Below are 18,300 nucleotides of genomic sequence, written 5' to 3' on the forward strand. Positions count from 1 at the left end.
AGCCGCTCGGCAGCACAGCCCCTGCACACCGGTGCTGTGGCTTCTGTGGCTGCTCTCAAACCAGACCTGTGTGTGTCAGCAGGAAGGGATAAGGTGAGGTACCACCCCCTGCCATGGGGCACAGAGCCCAGTCACAGGCAGCAAAATGGGTTGACAGGAAACTAAGGTGTAAATGTGAGCTTTGAACATTTCCCTGGATGACAACAACTTGGTCAGTCCCTGAATTTAGTAAGAAAATATGAGCTTGGAGTGAGGACACACACTGAGGCACACTGAATGAACCTCTTCAGAGCTCAGATCACATCACACACTCTCACCAGGTGTGGAATCCCCAGATGGGCTCTTCTCTTATGTTATCTGGCAATGGATGAGCTCTAAAGATACTTGTTTGTGCTGTAGGAGCTCAAAACCAGAAGAACCCCTTCCCTCCCCAAGCTTGGGCTGTGCAGGGTCTCAGCACACTGCAAGCAAGAACATGCATGGCATGGTTCCAGCTGAGCAGCAAGGGAGCCCCAGGCAGCCCCTCACTGCCTGCTCCTGCCCACAGCTGCCACAGGATGGGGAGAGGAGTCAGGAAAGAAAATCCAGACTCATGGGGTAAGGACAAGTGTAATAACTAAATGAAGAGAAAATATACTAACAGTAAGGATCAGATGTAATACCAGTAATGAAGAGAAGCAGAACCCAAGCCAAAGGCCAGTGCTGCCCCATGCAGCTGCTCCTCACCTGCTGAGCGATCCCCCCTCCCACCAACCCCCCCAGTGCCTGTACTGGGCATGACTGCTGTGGGATGGAATAGCCTGGGGCTAGTTGGGCTCAGCTGCCCTTCTTGGGAGGTTTCCACTGATGTTCCTGTGTGACCTGATCTAGGTGACCCTGCTTCTGCAGGGGGGTTGGACTAGATGGTCTTGGAGGTCCCATCCAACACCTACCATTCTATGATTCCTGTGTTCCAGTGAACTGTTTGTGTTCCAGCTTATGTCCATCAGCCCCTGTCCTGTCACCACAGAACAGAGACTGTCCCCATCCTCCTGACACCCACCCTTTGGGTACTTCTACGTGTTAATGAGGTTCCCCCCCAGGTCCTACAATGGGGTCAGGTTTCCAGAAGCTCCACACAGGGGGATGGGATGGGATGGGATGGGATGGGATGGGATGGGATGGGATGGGATGGGATGGGATGGGATGGGAGGTGAGCTGTGAGGAGCTGGGGCACAGGGCAGGGAGCACTGTGCCTGCTTCCCTTGCTCCAGCTGAGGGAGCTGTTCAGCTGTTCAGGCTGTAAGGGAAACCCTGCACTGGGATTTAGATCCCAGGAAAATGTTAGTGCAAGAACATTCACCAGGGTCCAACATTTCATCCTAAGGGAGGAGGGAGCCTGCTGGGTGACTGCTGGGCCAGGACTGCCCTGGGAATGGCAACCTGAAGCACCCTGGAGGGAACTGCCTTGGTCACATGCTTGCCAGGCCCACACCATCCCTTCAGCTGACACTTGGGGAGCTTCTCAAGAGCCAGCCTGAGCACACCCCACTGGGGGCTTGTACCAGAGACTGCAATGAAATGCATTTTCTATGTTAGTTGCTGGCCTCTCCTGCCACACTATTTTCCCTGGGACTGGTCCAAGAGCTGGCACATAGCATGGGGAGAAGCCACCCGACTGCCTGCAAGGGAGGACACAGCCCACAACACACTGCTACAAGTAACTGGTTTGAGTCTGGGCTTGCTTTCTTAAGACACAACCTCCAGCTGCACTGCAAGTGTTGAGAACAGAACTGTGTTTAGGTTACAGCTGCTCTTCAGCTGAAAACAGGGAGATGAATTGATCTTGTCTTTCCTCCTGAAGGTTTTTTTACAGTAGCAGACAGAAACCCAAGTGTGAGTGGTGAAGAACCTGTCACTTCTCCATCCTGAGGCAGAGCCAGAGGGTGAGGTGCACATTCAGAACATGTTTTCACTTTCCAGAACACAACCTTTGCAAAACCTCAATTAGAACAACAAATGAGAAACCTCCCCCCAGTGTGAGCTGACACAGGACAGTCCTACACTGCAGCAGCTTCCTCACACCAGCCTAGGTGAGACACAGCACAGACCTCACCAGGAGATGCCTGTGTGGACTTGAATGACCCAGTTCATGAGATGGCTCAAGGAGCTTGTACATGGAAAATGAAAAACCTCCCTGGCCTTTTAGCATCTGCTGTGAGTGAATGTGAAATGGGTACAGACCTGCACCTTCAGAGACTGCCTTTGCAGAGGCAGGGGCAGCAGGGCACCATACTCCTCTGACTGCTAGTTTTTCTTTTCTTTAAATGCAAATCAAGTTTGAAGTCTCAGACTCCTACCAAGGGCTCCTGGAAAATGTAAAGGGAGGAAGGGTATTAGCAGAGGCTGAGCACCATCCCCTCCCCTACGAATGTTTCAAACAGACTGGACAAAAGCCATGAGCCCAGCGTGCAAGGGAGGGTGGAAGCAGATGCATCACCTCCAAATGGCAGCACAAAGCAGTATCTGCAGTGTGAAAATGAAGTCCTAAAAACTGGAAGAACATTCCCCAAGCTGTGAGCCCCAGGCAAGGTCTGAAAGACACAGGCACAGAGCTGCCTCAGCCCCAGAGCAGCCGGTGCCAGTCCTGGGGGGCAGCAGCTCAGCCCTTGCTTTTCTCTCCTACAAACAGCAAGTCAAAGGTATTTACATCTTCAGATGAGCAGCAGCAGCACCTCTGAGCTACTCAGCTGTCCAGAGCTTGAAGGTTCTGTCATAGGAGCAGGTTGCTATCAGCTGGCCATCGAGGGAGATGTCCAGTCCCATCACCTTCCCCTCGTGCCCCGCCAGTGTCTTCAGCGGGGACCAGCCGGGGTGAGTCCAGATCTTGGCGGTGTTGTCGTAGGCGCCCGTCAGCAGGAAGTTCCCGTGATTGGCTGCAGGAGGGGATGAGACACAGGGAGATGGCACCTTTACTCTGCTTTCCTGATCTGAATCACAGACTCATTGGGGTTGGCAAAGCCCCTGGAGCTGCTGCAGTGCCAGCCCTGCCCTCACCCTGCCCAGCCCAGCACTGACCCACGGCCTCAGCACCTCAGCTCCACGGCTTTGGGATCCCTCCAGGGCTGGGCACTGCCCCAGCTCCCTGGGCAGCCTGGCACAGGGCTGACACCCCTCTCAGGGAAACAGTTCTGCCTCAGCTCCAACCTCAGCCTCCCCTGGGGCATCTTCAGCCCTTTTCCTCTTGTCCTGTCATTTGTTACTGTGGAGCAGAGACCGACCCCCCCAGCTCACAACTCCTTGTGAGGGAGTGTCAGAGAGTGCTGCTGTCTCCCCTCAGCCTCCTCTTCTCCAGGCTCAACACCCCCATTCCCTCAGCCCCTCCCCAGCCCCTTGTGCTCCAGCCCCTTCCCCAGCTCAGTGCCTGGCTCTGGCCACGCTGCAGCCCCTCAGTGTCCCTGTGGCAGTGAGTGAGGGGCCCAGCACTGACACAGCCCTGGAGCTGCAGCCTCCCCAGGGCCCAGCACAGGGGACAATCCCTGCCCTGCTCCTGCTGCCACCCCACTGCTGATCCCAGCCAGATGCCACTGGCTTTCTTGCCCCTCTGGGCACGCTGCTGGCTCCTGTTCAGCTACTGTCAAATAACACCCCCAAGCCCTCTTCTGCCTGACAGCTCTCCAAACATGTGGCTTTGTGTTACCCCATTCCCTACCACCTCAGCAGAGAGCAAGAACACCAGACAGGAGGTACATACGTTCAAATTTCACCCCAGTCACCAGGTTCTGGTGGGCAGGAATGGTGTAGATGCACTTCCTCTGGCGCAGGTCCCACACCTTGCAGGTATTGTCACCACTGCCAGTTGCCACGTGGTAGCTGCCAAATCATGGAAGAAGTTGTTGGGAGCTGGGAGTTGTACTTGGAGCTCCCACAAAAACCATACAAGCTCCTTTCTTACCCATTTGGAGAGAAGTTAATCCCATAGATCTCCTTTAGGTGGCCTTCTAGGAACATGATACAGCGTCCTGTGCGCAGGTCCCACACACGGCCAAAAGCATCCAGGCCACTGGAAGGGGAATCATAGAGTCACAGAATCGTGGGGTTGGAAGGGACCTTTAGAGATCATCCAGCCCAACCCCCTGCAGAAGCAGCTCCCACCTAGATCAGGTCACACAGGAACATCAGTGGAAACCTCCCAAGAAGGAGCCTCCACACCCTCCCTGGGCAGCCTGGGCCAGGGCTCCCTCACTCCAACACTGCATTCATCTTTCCTTGTGTTTCAATGGAAGTTTTTGTGTTCCAACTTCTTTCCATCACCCCTTGTCCTGTTACTGGATACAGAATAGAGTGCTGCCCCAACCTCCTGACACCCACCAGTGAGATATTTGTAACTATTAATGAGCTCCCCCCTCAGTCTCTTCTCCAGGCTGAGCAGCCCCAGGTCCCACAGCCTTTCCTCACAAGGAAGATGCTCCAGTCCCCTCAGCATCTTGCTGGCCCTGCACTGGCCTCTCTCCAGCAGTTCCCTGTCCCTCTGGAGCTGGGGAGCCCAGCACTGGCCCCAGGACTCCAGATGAGGCCTCAGCAGGGCAGAGCAGAGGGGCAGCACAACCTCCCTGGCCCTGCTGCCCACACTCTCTTGCTGCCCCCAGGCTGCCATTGGCTCCTTGCCCACGAGGGCACGTTGCTGCTCATGGGCAGTTTATTATCAGCCAGCACTGCCAGGTCTCTCTCCTGGAGCTGCTCTCCAGCAGGTCACCCCCAGCCTGTGCTGGTGCAGGGGGTTGTTCCTCCCCAGCTGCAGGACTCTGCCCTTGTCCTTGTTGAGTTTCATGAGGTTCTTCTTTGCCCAACTCTCAAGCCCAGTTACCCCTCAGAGCATGCTCAGCCTCACCAGCTGAGCACATTGCTGGGGCACATCCCTCAGCAACAAACCCCTGAGAACATCTCCCACCCAGCCCCAGGAGAAAGCAAACTCACCCAGTCCCAGCGAGAGAGCCGTCCGTGTGAAAGGCAATGTCATAGACGCCTTTGCTGTGCCCCTCCTGATGCAGAATCTCTTCCTGAGCTTCCAAGTCCCACAGGCGCCACGAGTGATCATAGCTGGGAAAACACAGCAGTTGTCCAAATAAAGGGATCTCCAAGGAGGAAAACAAGGTGTTTCACTAACTTTGTGGGCATTTTATTTCCAGCTGGAGATCAGCAGAGTGTCACATGAGTGACACAGGAACTCATCCAGCTGGGAACTCATCCCTCACCTCAACAGGGAAGAAGCTTTTCCTTGTGTTGCTTTGGAACCTCTCATGTTCCAGCTTGTGCCTGTTGCCCCTTGTGCTATCACTGGCCATCACTGAGCACAGCCTGGCTCCAGCCTCCTCACACCCACCCTTGATGTGTCTGTAACATGACTGAGCTCACCCCTCAGGCTCCTCTTCTCCAAGCTGCAGAGCCCCAGCTCCCTCAGCCTTTCAGCACAAGGCAGATGCTCCACTCCAGCATCTCTGTGGCCCTGCACTGAGCTCTCTCCAGCAGCTCCCTGTCCTTCTGGAACTGAGTTGCCCAGAACTGGACACAATATCCCAGATGTGGTCTCAGGAGGGCAGAGCAGAGGGGCAGCAGAACCTCTCTGACCTACTGCCCACAGCCCTTCTGACCCAGCCCAGGCTGCCATTGGCCTTCTTGCCCACAAGGGCCCATTGCTGGCTCATCCTACTGCCCACCAGCACCCCCAGGTCCTCTTATCCTACTCTCTAGGAGTTCATTCCTCAGCCTGTGCTGGTACCTGGGGTTGTTCTTTCCCAGATGCAACACCCTCCACTTGCCCTTGTTGAACTTCATTAGGTTTCTCCCTGCCCACCCCTCCAGCCTGTCCAGGGCTGGTTGGATGGCAGCACAGCCTCTGGGGTGTCAGCCACTGCCCCCAGTTCAGTATCAGCAGCAAACTTGCTGCCAGTGCCTCTGTTCCCTCAGCAAGGTCATTAATGAATACATTGATCAGCACCAGTCCCAGCACTCACTCCTGAGGGACTCCACAAGATAGAGGCCTCCAACTAGACCCTGCCCCAATCCTTGCCCATGCTGGGCTCCCCTGCAGGCAAGCAGTGGTCCCCACTGGGCTACCAGCTAGACACCTAACACTAGTGTTCCAAAGCAAACAAGCACATCTCCATACCAGGTAGTACCCAGGAACCTCCCGGACGGGTGCCACATCACACGTGCCACTCTCATGCTGTGGCCTTCAATATCTGCCACTGGTTCATCACTGAAAAACAGGAACAGAAATCATCAGTCACTGGTCAGTGGTGTCTGGCTCCAGCCAGGCCTTTGCAAACATGAGCACAACAGAAGACCTGCAGATTAAACACAGCCCTGACAGGAGCATCAGTTTTAACTGACAACTCCAAATTCTGCCTGTTGTTCTCACAGCTAAAGCTCTAAGTGAAACCCCCTTGGCCACACTCATGTTGGGTATGAAGTCCTCCTGGGATAAGAATTACTATTATTCCTGAAATTTAGAGCCACTTTTCATTGCAGGCTGAAGCTTTTGTGCATGGGCATGTATTTGGTTAGTCCCTCTCTGAGTTCTGGTGCTTTCCAGTAACTCAAAAGTGTGTGTCGATATCAAAGAGAGGGAATTTTCTCCTAAATCCAATGTTAGAATGAAACAACCTCCAAGTCTTCCATCCATCAGCCAAAGCAGTTTACCAATACCCAGCAGTAACTCTGACTTGATTCTTTTCAGCCCATTTCCCCTCACCTTGATTCCCCTAATCAGGGTGATCTCTTTTCCTGCTGAAGCAGGTGGCACATACAGGAATTGCACCGGTATAACTACAAGAAAAGGTTATATTTGCAGGAGGATGGTCAATGTCCAATGTTTAATAACACAGAATTAAACCCCACAACAACAAAGCTGCAGCTGTGCATGTCTGGTATCATTCTGACCTTTCAAGGCTCCAGAGTTTGACAGACCCATCAGCTGCACATGAGGCCAGGTTAACCTCCTTCTTGTCTAGGGAGACAGTGGCTTTGGGATGGAAGACTATTGCTCCTACATTGGTGCTGTGTCCTGAGAGAAAGGAAAAGTCAAAACTCACAATCTGCCATGTGATCTTGGCCAGTCCTTCAGAAAAACAGCATTCCTTTGTTACTCATTAGTCAGGTCCCAGTGACACATTCACTTTGTCCTCCCCTGTTGGATAAAGCTGCATCGTAACTACTGGGCACATCCATCCTGCAAACAGCTGAACTGCACTTCCAGCAGCATCCACTTAGCAGTGTCAAAGGCCAAGGTTTGTAACCCTCAAAATGCAGTGAGAATTCACCATATGAATCCAGAGATTTGTCCTCACATTTGGATTTAGTGAAAGTTGTGACCACTGTTCAGAGAAACCACCTCAGTGCAGTCAAGTGGCCTGGCCAAAAATACTGATATTTGGCTCAAAATAACTGAAACAAGAGCATGTTATAAAGGCCTGGAGTGACAGGACAAGGGGTGATGGCTTCAAACTGAAAGAGGGAAGATTGAGATAACAGGAGGAAGCTGTTCCCTGTGAGGGTGCTGAGGCCCTGGCACAGGCTGCACAGAGAGGCTGTGGCTGCCCCATCCCTGCAAGTGTTCAAGGGCAGGTTGGATGGGGCTTGGAGCAACCTGGGCTGGTGGAAGGTGGTTTGGAACCATATGAGCTTTGAGATCCCTTCCAACCAGCTGATGATTCTATGAAAGGGGGTTTTGAAACAAAACATAAACATCATTCAGAAACAGAAACAACGAATTTGGGTCTCGGCTCCAAGGCCAAGACTTTCCCTTGGTGATGGGACACGTGCCTGTGCTCCACAGGCCTGAGTGATGCTCTAATTAGGATAAAATCTGCTCAAAGAACACTATTATTTTGAGTCACAAAGTAAGCCAGATCTGGGGACTCAAGCCAGAGAGGAACACAAGAACTACCCAAAGAATCCCAGTGGAAGTGGCTCTCTACCTCGTAAGGTGTGAACAAGGTTGCAGTCAGGCACGGACCAGAGCTTGCACAGCCCACTCCTGTTGAACACAAGGAACAGATGTCAGTGTAGTCAGGATCAGCAAAGCAGAGACCAAACACAGAGCTGCAAAACCACCCAGGGGAGATCTGCAATGGCTGAAACACCCTTTGAGCATCCAACCACAGGACTAATGGGCTCAAATCTCTACTAAACTCTAAACCAGAGTGAAGAGCAGGAAGAAAAAGCATTTCTAACTGCTAGAATTCACAGGCCCCCAGTAACATCCCTCTCCTTCACTCCTGCTGTGCTCTCCCAGCTCTACAGCAAGTGCTGGAAAAGAAAACTTACCAGCAGGCTGTAGCAAGGAGTTTGGAGTTGGGGCTGAAGTGGCAGTAGGACAGTGGGCGATCATCACCGATCTGGCTGCAGAAGTTGTTCAAAGACTGTAACCAAACACAAAGAAAACAACAAATGTGTCAAGTGCAAATGACCTAGGGAGAGCACAAAGACTAAAGGGAAGGAGGCAAATGGCCTTTGCAGCAGGAGGTAGAGGCCTCTGGAAAGTCACTTCCAAAGGGAGGAGCTGCCTGGGAGCCACTCTGGCTTCAAGCAGGAGGGCCAGTGAGCAGCCTGAGCCATGTGAGCACAGCCCTGGGGCATAGCTTAGCTCTTTCATGCCACCCACAGCACTCTCCACCAACCACCCCACAGGTCTGCACTGCAGCTATGGTTTTGACAGAGAAGTTACTGCAATTTTGGCCACTTTCTGCAACTCATTCAACAAATGTAACCAGACAGACATGGGAAAGCAGTGTGGTGTGTTGAGGGGAGAAGCAAACCCTCTGGCAGGTGATGCCTCTAAGTGTAAACAGTACTAGAGTGGCAGTACACTGTGTGCTCAGGCCTCTCTGTCTGGTTAAGCCAGGAATCTGACTGAACATGCTCAGAAAGGGCATTTCAGGGTCATCTAAAACACGTTCTGCATTACTGTGTTGGTTACTATGTCCCTTGGTTTTATGCACCAGTGGCCATTGTAATGGAAGAGGGAAGCAAGTCTCTCACAAGCCAGATAAACCTGTGACAAAACCAGGGATAAATTCACAAAATCATGGAATTGTTTGGTTGGAAAGGCCTTGTAAGCTCCTGGAATCCCAGCCCTCCCCTCACCCTGTCCAGCCCAGCACTGACCTACAGCCTCAGCACCTCAGCTCCATGGCTTTGGGATCCCTCCAGGGCTGGGCACTCCCTGGGCAGCCTGGCACAGGGGCTGACACCCCTCTCAGGGAAACAGTTCTTCCTAACACCCTTTAGCTTCACAGACAAGTGGCAAGGCAATGCAGGGGTGCCTTGCCACTGACCAGAGAGTTAGAACATGTTTAAAGCACTACTGGAAACTAAAATAACTCAGCTGTAAAACATTAGACCCAATTGGACAGAAACAGGATGAACTGAACCTTGCTAAAGCTGAACTATGAGAGCTGAGGCCACAAACTTCAGGGTTGCATCTGGGAGTTGTCTGGTGCTAAACAAGGAGATAAACTAGAAGAAGGCAGAGATAATGGTCCTAGCTGTAGTTAACAAGACTGTGGACACTGAGGTCACCCAAGTGCAGATTACATACAATGGTTTTAAATCTGCATAAAACTGGGAGTTTTGAGGTAAGAACAGAAACTGTCTGGAAAGGGGCAAAGGAAAAAGACCCCAGACTCAACTATCACTATTGGATCAAGCTGTCACAAGATGGGAGGGAACTTGGATTGTAAGGGGATTTCTTGGTTCAGGACCACTCTTATAAGAGGGGCCCCAGTTCAAGCTGTAATAAACTGACTCTGTGCCAGAACCCAGAGTCCCAACTCCTCATTACATTTAGGGTTCAGACTGGATGCAGCCACAACTGGACTCATCTAGGAAGGAGTCTGGAAAGTGATGGGGTCCAGTCTCACCATCCTGACCCAGTGGGAGAAGCCCTACTGGAAATTCCTGCCACATGCATCCATCACAGGGCAAGAGAGGCAAAAGCAGAGCTAACCTACAGGTGACAGGCACAGCACAAAAACCCACCTGCATCCAGACAGCACCTCCAGGCAGCTGATCTCTTTCTGATCTCTTTGGAGATCAGTGAGAAGCTGTGAAGACAGCAGCTGGGCAGCTGCCACACCTACCCCCACACCTACCCGCAGGGATTTGTGCAGCTCCTGTCTCTGTGACGTTCTGGTTGCCTCTGGAATCTCTTTCATCAGTCGGGCTTCCTCCAGCCGCTTCGCTGCCCTGTGAAGAGCAAAGGGGAGGAACAAGCTCCTATGTTGTCCCTGCTTGGCTGCTGGCAACAGGCCTTTCAAAGAGAGCCCAGTGTCATGGACTGACAGAACTGCACAGACATTCTGTAGGAGTGGTTTATACACTGTGGGAAAGGTATCTCTGTGTGTATCTGTTAAACCAAGAACAATGGTGATGACTTCTAGTGATGTGTTGGAGAGTGACTTGCCCATGACTTGCATGGTATAGAAAAAGGGGTGGACATTGTCCTGATTTCAGCTGGGAGAGAGTTATTTTTCTCCCCAGTAGCTGCTCCAGGGCTCTGTTCTGGGTTTAGGCTGAAGCTGACAGCACAGGGCTGGTTTGGGTATTGCTGCACAGCTTCCAGGCCCTTTCTGCTTCTGCCCCATCCAGCAGTGAGGGGGCTGGGGGTGGGGGCAGGCTGGAGTGTGCACAAGGAGCTGGGAGGGAGCATGGCCAGGGCAGCTGAGCCCAACTAGCCCCAGGCTATTCCATCCCACAGCAGTCATGCCCAGTACAGACACTGGGGGGGTTGGTGGGAGGGGGGCTCACTGCTTGGGCATCGCTCAGCGGGTGAGGAGCAGCTGCATGGGGCAGCACTGACCTTTGGCTTGGGTTCTGCTTCTCTTCATTACTGGTATTACATCTGATCCTTACTGTTAGTATATATTCTCTTCATTTAGTTATTACACTTGTCCTTAACAAGTTAACTCGTTAACTTAACAAGTTAATTTGTCCTTAACAAGTTAATCCTTAACAAGGATTTTCTTTCTTGACTCCTCTCCCCATCCTGTGGCAGCTGTGGGCAGGGGGAGGGAGTGAGGGGCTGCCTGGGGCTCCCTTGCTGCTCAGCTGGAACTACAACACTCCTCCTTCACCTAAACTGGGCTAAAGCCAGTACCAGTCACAGAGAGATCAGAACTCTAAGCTCACTGGGCTGTTGCACCAGTGTGTGTTCCCCACTCCTTGGATCTCTAACTTTGGAGCATCTCAAGATTTTACAAGGGCTGTGTCCCTCTCCTTCCTTTGTGCCCCTTTGCTTACCTGGGCAGTGAGTAGTCAGCAATCCACAGCCTCGCTGTTTTCAGACTGCGTGGTCCCTCATGGTACCAGGTTTGCTGATACTGTCAGAGAAAGAACAGAGCTGAAGAAATACCTGATGTGATACTGCTCTACCCTGCAGCTACATCAGGTGACCTCATACAGAAGTGCCACCAGAGCAGCTGCTCTTCAATCTTGTTGTGTTAAGGCCTCTTTCTAAGGGCTTTCTGCAAACCCTAGAAAAAGGGATTAAAAGACACAAGTCAAACTCTTTGCCCTGTAGATCAGATCCTAACTGTGCTGCCATTTCACTCAAGAATATCCCAACAGAACACTAACTCATTTTCACTCAGTGACATGCAGCTCCCTTTTTCCCTAATCACTGCCCAGAAGCAAGCTCCAAGCTGTAGAAACAGTCCTGACACCTCACAGCAATCCCCAGCAGTATGGAAAGATCTAGACTCAGAAAAGACAGGAGAAGCACAAAAAACCAGAAGAATTAAAGGCAGAAACAGATGCAGGAGCAGGAACATTTTTTTTCTTCCCAACTGGGAAGACAAACAACAACAAAGGACTTGCTGTAGTAACAGCCCAAAGGTCTGACCTGGGCCTGCAGGACAAGCCAGACTTAATCATAGAATCACACAATGGTGGGGGTTGGAAAGGACCTTTAGAGCTCATCCAGTCCAACCCCCTTGCTAAAGCAGGTCCCACCTAGAGCAAGTCACATAGGAACATGTCCTATGTGGGACAACAGGTGGGTTTGGAAATCTAAGAAGGAGCCTCCACACCGTCCCTGGGCAGCCTGGGCCAGGGCTCCTTCACCTCACCCCAACACTGACACAGATTTTCCTTATGTTTAAATGGAACTTTGTGTTCCAGTTTCTTCCCATCAGCCCTTGTCCTGTCACTGGATACAACAGAATAAAGTGCTGCCCCAACCTCCTGACACCCACCACTGAGATATTTGTAATTAATGCTCCTGATTTTGAGACAACATTGCCAGTTTTGCTAAAGCAGGCAACACAGGAGGAGAGTAAAGGAATGACAGAAGCACCCACAGACTGCCCAAACCCAAGAGCTCTGAGATAGAAGGTCAAAGTAAAGCATCTCAAAGTGTATCACACATCTCCCTCAGCACTGAGGGAACAAGTCAGGCCATTACCTCGTCTTTGGATTTCCTAGACCTGTCATCATCCTTCCTGGTCTTTTTCAGTGCATCTGTGCCAACCACAGAAAGGATATTTCTCAACCTGGAAGGAAACACATTAAGTCAGTTTTGCTCAGGGAATTCTCAGCTGACCTGGGAAATAATCAGTGTGCTGTTCCTTCCTCCTCAGTGGCTGCACTGGAAGCATCACCCACTGCAGGCACTCCCACCAACCAGGAGATGTCAGGACTCTCACAAAGCCTCAGGGCAGACACAGCACCTTTCTCTCCTTTCTGCAGGCCCTTCCCCAAAGAGTGTGATGGGCTCCCCCAGGGCCCGCAGGCAGGCTTTCACTTCAGAGTCGTCGGTGGACACGTTGATCTGCCGAGCTCTCTTCCTGCGCTCAAACTCCGCCAGCACCTCCGCCTGCCGCTCGCTCAGGTGGTCCTCCAGATCAAAGACCTCACCTAAACAAGGGACAAAACTGTCAGACAAAAAACAATGGCTGGATGTGAGATCCCTCTCAGATAGGAAGCTCCAAACAAAGAGCAAACAGCCCAGGCAGTGGCCTTGTGGTTTTAAGAATCATGGAACTGCTTTGGTTGTTAAAGCTCTGGAAGCTGCTGCAGTGCCAGCCCTGCCCTCACCCTGCCCAGCCCAGCACTGACCCACGGCCTCAGCACCTCAGCTCCACGGCTTTGGGATCCCTCCAGGGCTGGGCACTGCCCCAGCTCCCTGGGCAGCCTGGCACAGGGGTGACACCCCTCTCAGGGAAACAGTTCTGCCTCAGCTCCAGCCTCAACCTCCTCTGGGGAAACTTGAGGCTGTTTCCTCTTGTCCTGTCACTGTTACTGGAGAGCAGAGCCCGACCCCCAGCTCCCTGCAGCCTCCTGTCAGGGAGTGTCAGAGAGTGCTGCTGTCTGCCCTCAGGCTCCTCTTCTCCAGGCTCAACACCCCCATTCCCTCAGCCCCTCCCCAGCCCCTTGTGCTCCAGCCCCTTCCCCAGCTCTGTGCCCGGCTCTGGCCACGCTGCAGCCCCTCAGTGTCCCTGTGGCAGTGAGTGAGGGGCCCAGCACTGACACAGCCCTGGAGCTGCAGCCTCCCCAGGGCCCAGCACAGGGGACAATCCCTGCCCTGTTCCTGCTGCCACCCCACTGCTGATCCCAGCCAGGCTGCCACTGCCCTTCTTGCCCCCCTGGGCACGCTGCTGGCTCCTGTTCAGCCGCTGGCACCAGCCCCCCCAGGCCCTTTCCCTGCAGCAGTTTCCAGCCCCTCTGCCCCAGCCTGGAGCTGCCTGGCCTTGGGGTGGCCCAAGGGCAGGACCCAGCCCTTGGCCTTGTTAAACTTCATCCCACAGCCCCCAGCCCATGGCTCCAGCCTGGCCAGGGCCCTCTGCAGCCCCATCCTGCCCTCACACAGATCTACACTCCCATACAGCTTTGTGTCACCTGTGAACTGACTGAGGGTGACTGAAAGCATCACACTTCAGAGTGTGATGGGAAAAAGGAAGGTGGTTTAGACCCTCTCACCGCTGCTGATGTTGATGTTTCCCGCCTCGAGCGCAGCCTTCATCGCCTCCTTCCCCACCAGCCCCGATTCGCCCTTTGCCAGACGCTCCCTCTCCTTCTCTTCCAAGCTGCCATAGAAGATGGGGGCTCTCTTGGGTGGAGGAGCATCGCTCTCTTCTGCAGGCTTGGTCTTTGTGGCCTGGAGGGTAAAGGAGACAAAACATCTGAGTGTGTAAGAGAGCACTGCTCTGCTGAGGAGAGCTCCTCTGTACCTCACAAACAGACCCTGAACTTGCATCTGAGGTGTTAATCTGGAGGATAAGGCAGTTCCACCAGCACAAAGACCAAAAGCAAAATGCTGTGAGGAAGGATTTGCTTAAACTGGCCCGTGTTGACTTCTGAGTGTTCCTCATCTGCTGAGGCCTCGTTACTCACGGCTCTGGGTTTTGGACTGTTTAAGAATCCCCCATCTTTCACAGAACCACAGAACGCCGAGGGCTGGGAGGGACCCGGAAAGCTCCTGCAGTGCAATCCCCGTGCCAGAGCAGGGCCCCGCTGGCCAAGCCCCAGGAGAGGCAGGAGCGATGCTGAGTGTGGCTTGCCGGGCCCTCCCGGGAGAGCGGCACGTTACGAGAGGCTTCCCGAGCGTTAAAGGCTTCTGTATAAACACACACACACACACACACGCCCCGGTCACGGAGGTGACCCCCAGCCCCCTCCCTGCGACCGCCACGCGCCCGGGTAGGCCCGCGGCCGGTGCCGGCGCCATCCCTCTGCCCTCACAGCCGCCGCCCACCTCCGCCGGCGCTGGGGCCCGCACGGGGGGTCGGGCGCCGCCGCGCGCTGCCGGTGCCCGCGCGGAAGCCATCGCGGCCGCGGCTCCGGGAGGCGAAACGGGCCGAGGCCGAAGCTGAGGCCGGAGCCGAGGCCGGAGCTGAGGCGGGTGCCGGGGCGGGCCGCGCGCGCTCGGCGCCTCACGGGCCCCTTCCGGCGGCGTCAGCGGCGGCGCGCGCGGGGCACGGCGGGAGCGGGGCGGGCCCCGGGCCGGGCCCGATCCTGCGCCGCGATCGTGCGGCCGCCGCCGGGCGCGATGCTGAGGCGGAAACCGACGCGTCTGGAGCTGAAGCTGGACGACATCGAGGAGTTCGAGAGCATCCGGAAGGACTTGGAGGTGCGAGCTGGGGCCGCGGCCGCCCTCGGGGTGTGGGGAGCCCGGTCCGTGCGTTCCTCTCCCCCCCTGCCCCGGGAGCGCCCTGACGCGCGGCCCTTTTGCCCCTCAGAGCCGCAAGAAGCAGCGGGAGGACGCGGAGGCGGCGGCGGGCGGGGACGAGGCGGCGGCGGGCGGCATCGCGCTGGGCGGCGACCACAAGAGCCGCGAGCAGATCATCAATGACCGTATCGGCTACAAGCCGCAGCCCAAGGCCGGCGGCCGCGCCGCACACTTCGGCACCTTCGAGTTCTGAGAGCGGGGCCGGGCCCGCAGCGCCGCGGCCCGGGACACGGGAGGGCAGCCGCGACGGGCCCCGGGGCCGCGCCTCTCCACCCCCGCTCCCTGGTGGTGCTTTTTATTTGTTTTGCACGGTTAATACGCCTGTGAACGCCCCTTGGCCAAGTGTTTTTGTTTTAAACAAATACGTGTTTTGTTAAAAAAAAAGGAGAAACGCTGAAGTGCTGTAAGAAAGGGGCTGCTTTGAACGGCTGGGGAGAGGCGAGAGGCAGGGCCACCCGTGTGTCCTTTACCCTTCTGACAGAGCAGGGAGGTAAAACACTGCCACTGCAGAGGCGCTCTGGGGATCTTTTGGTTATCTTTGAAGTGGAGCTCCACTGCAGTTAAAGCAGGAGTGCTGTGGGCTGCTGACCCTGCTGAGAAGGCACCGTGGGGCAGCCGAGGGCTGGGCTACACCTGTGTGGATAAAGGCAGTGGGTGCCATATCATGTGTGCTGCAGCTGCTGCTCTGCCTTTACCTGGGGAGGTTGGGCAGGAAGCCCCCCACATCTGCCAAAGTCCCCCCATCCCACACACTTCACAGGGGTGGCTGTATGGCTGCTTCTCTCTCGGCCTTGCATGGGCTGCAGAACAGCCTGGGGATGTGTGGAAGCACAGCCTGTGTTTTCTGATCAAGCACTTTGTCCTTGCATTGGCCCATTTCATCCAGCCCTAGGAGGGGGGTTTCAGGCAGGTGCCTGGATGGGAGGGCAGCAGCTATTTCCTTACAGCTGGTGTCAGGTCAAAAGCAGAGAGGTGGATGGATTTCTGACAGACTAACCAGCACGTACCTGGATTTACAGCAGCAATTCAAGGGAGGTTCTCTCCATCTCCTCTGCCCTTGTGAGGCCTCATCTGAAGTCCTGTGTCCAGTTCTGGGCTTCCCCCCTAGTTCAAAACTTGTGTGCTTTGACTCCCCGTCCTGTAGGGGAAAGCAGAGCTGGGAAACACTGGTTCTTCCCATGTTGGCTTTCCCCACACTCTGCATGTGTAACCAGACCGAAGCAAACACCAGCTCACCCAGTGACTTCTGTGTTCCAGCAGCTCCAGAGCCTCTTGCCTGTGGCAGGGGCACCTCACTCCCATCCCCACCCACCTGAAGGTGGACACAGCCCCTGCTGCATGTCTCAGCAAACACAGAAGAATCATGGCAAAGGAAAGGGGCCAGGGAAGGCCATGCTGGATCTGCCTGGCTGCAGGGCCTCTCACTCATAACCACAGGCACTTACCCTTCTAGTCACCAAGTGCTGCAGGAAGAGCTACCAGCCTCCACATTAGCTGCACTGAGGATTGCTGCCAAAACACACATCCACCCCAGTAAAATGCAATCTATTTTATTGGTTAATTATGTACAGGAGATTGTCAATATTCACAGTAACATTAGACAAGTTACCTCCACAAAGAGCAAGAGTAAAACCAAAAATGAGAGTCCACTGTAAACAAAACTAGAAATCCTGCTGGATTGGGTGGGACTGGCTCCAGACAGATTGAAAAGGCACCCACAGAAAGCCAACAGACAGCTGATGAACACAGCCTTGACACCTTGTGCACTTCTTACCTAGATGATGATCCAGAGGCATTGTGTGTGGAGACCAAATATGGGGGTACAAAGACAGAGGCAGGACATCACATTCTGAGCATGCTACACATGTGTTGATATAGGAATTTCATTTACTCCAGTCTGATAACAGAGTCCTCATCTCCCTCCAAGCACTATTTAATGTGAGTTTAGTGTTATCAGGACCAGACAGGCTGGGACTGCACCAAAAGGTTGGTGGAAATCATCAGTAGGAGGCCAGGCTTTGCTCAGACTGGCAAAGCAAACAGCAGCCTGGACCAGGGGGCTGGGACACAGGAGGTAGGTGGCTTCTCTGGATTGTCACCACTGAACCAAGAGAAAGTCTGGCCAAAGCCAGGAGAAAGACACTGCCTGGAAACATCTGTGTCTCAGTTGTGCCTCGCTGTGTCAGCGAGCTCAGGGCAGAGAGCACACAGCTCTCCATCTCTCCTTAACCACCTTGCTTTCAGAGCTTCCCTCTCCCCAGTGCCCAGCTCCCATTCCAAACTCAGGTACTGCTCAGCACTCAAAACACCACTCCCACAGGGTGCTGGAAGGAAGCTGGGGCACTTGCTGGACACTTGGACTTCTGCCCAGGCTCCTGCTCCCCAGGTGACCTCCATGAGGTCAGCATCACTCCCCTCTCTGCTGTGAGCTCCTGGGCAGGAGGTGACCCTTTGAAGACAGAGGTACTCATCCTTGAGGGAAATAATTTCAAGGGCACAGATGCTACACAGAGAATGAGGCAGAAGAGTTAATGAGGGAACCAAATTCATACTGTAAATGGCACAGCTATTGCCTCCAAGCTGTCCACCTCTGATCACTGAATCAGAGAACTCAAGTCTGGCACCTTGAATACAAGGAAAGGTGGCTAAAAAGGGAGGTGAGCCCAAGCAGAGGTTCTGTTTCAAAGACACAATAAGAGGTATATGAAGTAACTTGTGTCACCACACAAACACACTCCTGACTACAGCCTCCAGCCAGGCAGCTCTGCCACAGCCACAGCTCCAGCTCGGTCAAGAGAAACAGTGTTCAGAGCTCTGAACCCATTCTGGGATCAGGCCTCTGCTGTGTCAAGCTTTAAAGCCATGAACAACCATCTCCAGCACTTGACTGCTTCCATTCTCTCTGGCAAACACCAAAACATCCTCAAAAGGCTCAGAAGGGTCTGTTTTCCCCCTCTCACAGGGAGGCACAGACTTAGAGGGCACAGACTTTTACCTTATGTCCTGCAGCCTGTTGCACACACAACTCCCTTGAAAGATCAGGCTGGGGAAATGCTTTTCTATCTCTCATCAGCAGGAGGCCACAAAAAACCTTT

General features: G+C 54.0%; 2 protein-coding genes across 5 annotated transcripts; one reads left to right on the plus strand and one right to left on the minus strand.

Moving 5' to 3' along the window:
- Nucleotides 1-1,758: 1,758 nt before the first annotated feature.
- On the minus strand, nucleotides 1,759-14,861 carry PRPF4 (pre-mRNA splicing tri-snRNP complex factor PRPF4). Of its 4 annotated transcripts, none has more exons than XR_009820074.1 (15): nucleotides 14,732-14,861; nucleotides 13,957-14,134; nucleotides 12,708-12,894; nucleotides 12,443-12,530; nucleotides 11,281-11,360; nucleotides 10,134-10,227; nucleotides 8,308-8,402; nucleotides 7,959-8,017; nucleotides 6,922-7,045; nucleotides 6,149-6,238; nucleotides 4,957-5,079; nucleotides 3,935-4,042; nucleotides 3,734-3,852; nucleotides 2,480-2,915; nucleotides 1,759-2,348 (listed from the first exon to the last, which is right to left on the minus strand). XR_009820074.1 is itself a non-coding variant. In XM_062011925.1 (15 exons), exons 1-14 carry the CDS (start codon nucleotides 14,801-14,803, stop codon nucleotides 2,722-2,724), a joined length of 1,611 nt encoding a protein of 536 aa, XP_061867909.1. In that variant the 5' UTR covers nucleotides 14,804-14,861; the 3' UTR covers nucleotides 1,759-2,348; nucleotides 2,690-2,721. The 4 variants fall into 4 exon arrangements, 3 of the variants coding, with proteins under 3 accessions (XP_061867909.1, XP_061867908.1, XP_061867907.1); XM_062011925.1 differs by having other exon boundaries at nucleotides 2,690-2,915; XM_062011924.1 differs by having other exon boundaries at nucleotides 1,759-2,573; nucleotides 2,690-2,915.
- A 99-nt stretch (nucleotides 14,862-14,960) lies between these two features.
- On the plus strand, nucleotides 14,961-15,603 carry CDC26 (cell division cycle 26). The gene is made up of 2 exons (XM_062011756.1): nucleotides 14,961-15,106; nucleotides 15,216-15,603. Exons 1-2 carry the CDS (start codon nucleotides 15,026-15,028, stop codon nucleotides 15,396-15,398), a joined length of 264 nt encoding a protein of 87 aa, XP_061867740.1. The 5' UTR covers nucleotides 14,961-15,025; the 3' UTR covers nucleotides 15,399-15,603.
- Nucleotides 15,604-18,300: the final 2,697 nt, after the last annotated feature.

The sequence above is a fragment of the Colius striatus genome, chromosome 19, assembly GCF_028858725.1.
Source record: "Colius striatus isolate bColStr4 chromosome 19, bColStr4.1.hap1, whole genome shotgun sequence".
In the NCBI taxonomy this organism is placed as follows: domain Eukaryota; kingdom Metazoa; phylum Chordata; class Aves; order Coliiformes; family Coliidae; genus Colius; species Colius striatus.

Excerpts from the sequence above, each read along its gene's own strand:
- PRPF4 (XM_062011925.1), bottom strand. The coding sequence starts at position 14,803 with ATGGCTTCCGCGCGGGCACCGGCAGCGCGCGGCGGCGCCCGACCCCCC. Across the intron at positions 12,531-12,707 it reads CCTGCAGAAAGGAGAGAAAG|GTTGAGAAATATCCTTTCTG; the intron begins GTGCTGTGTCTG and ends GTTTCCTTCCAG. Across the intron at positions 6,239-6,921 it reads AAACTCTGGAGCCTTGAAAG|TGATGAACCAGTGGCAGATA; the intron begins GTCAGAATGATA and ends CCTGTTTTTCAG.
- CDC26 (XM_062011756.1), top strand. The coding sequence starts at position 15,026 with ATGCTGAGGCGGAAACCGACGCGTCTGGAGCTGAAGCTGGACGACATC. Across the intron at positions 15,107-15,215 it reads GCATCCGGAAGGACTTGGAG|AGCCGCAAGAAGCAGCGGGA; the intron begins GTGCGAGCTGGG and ends TTTGCCCCTCAG.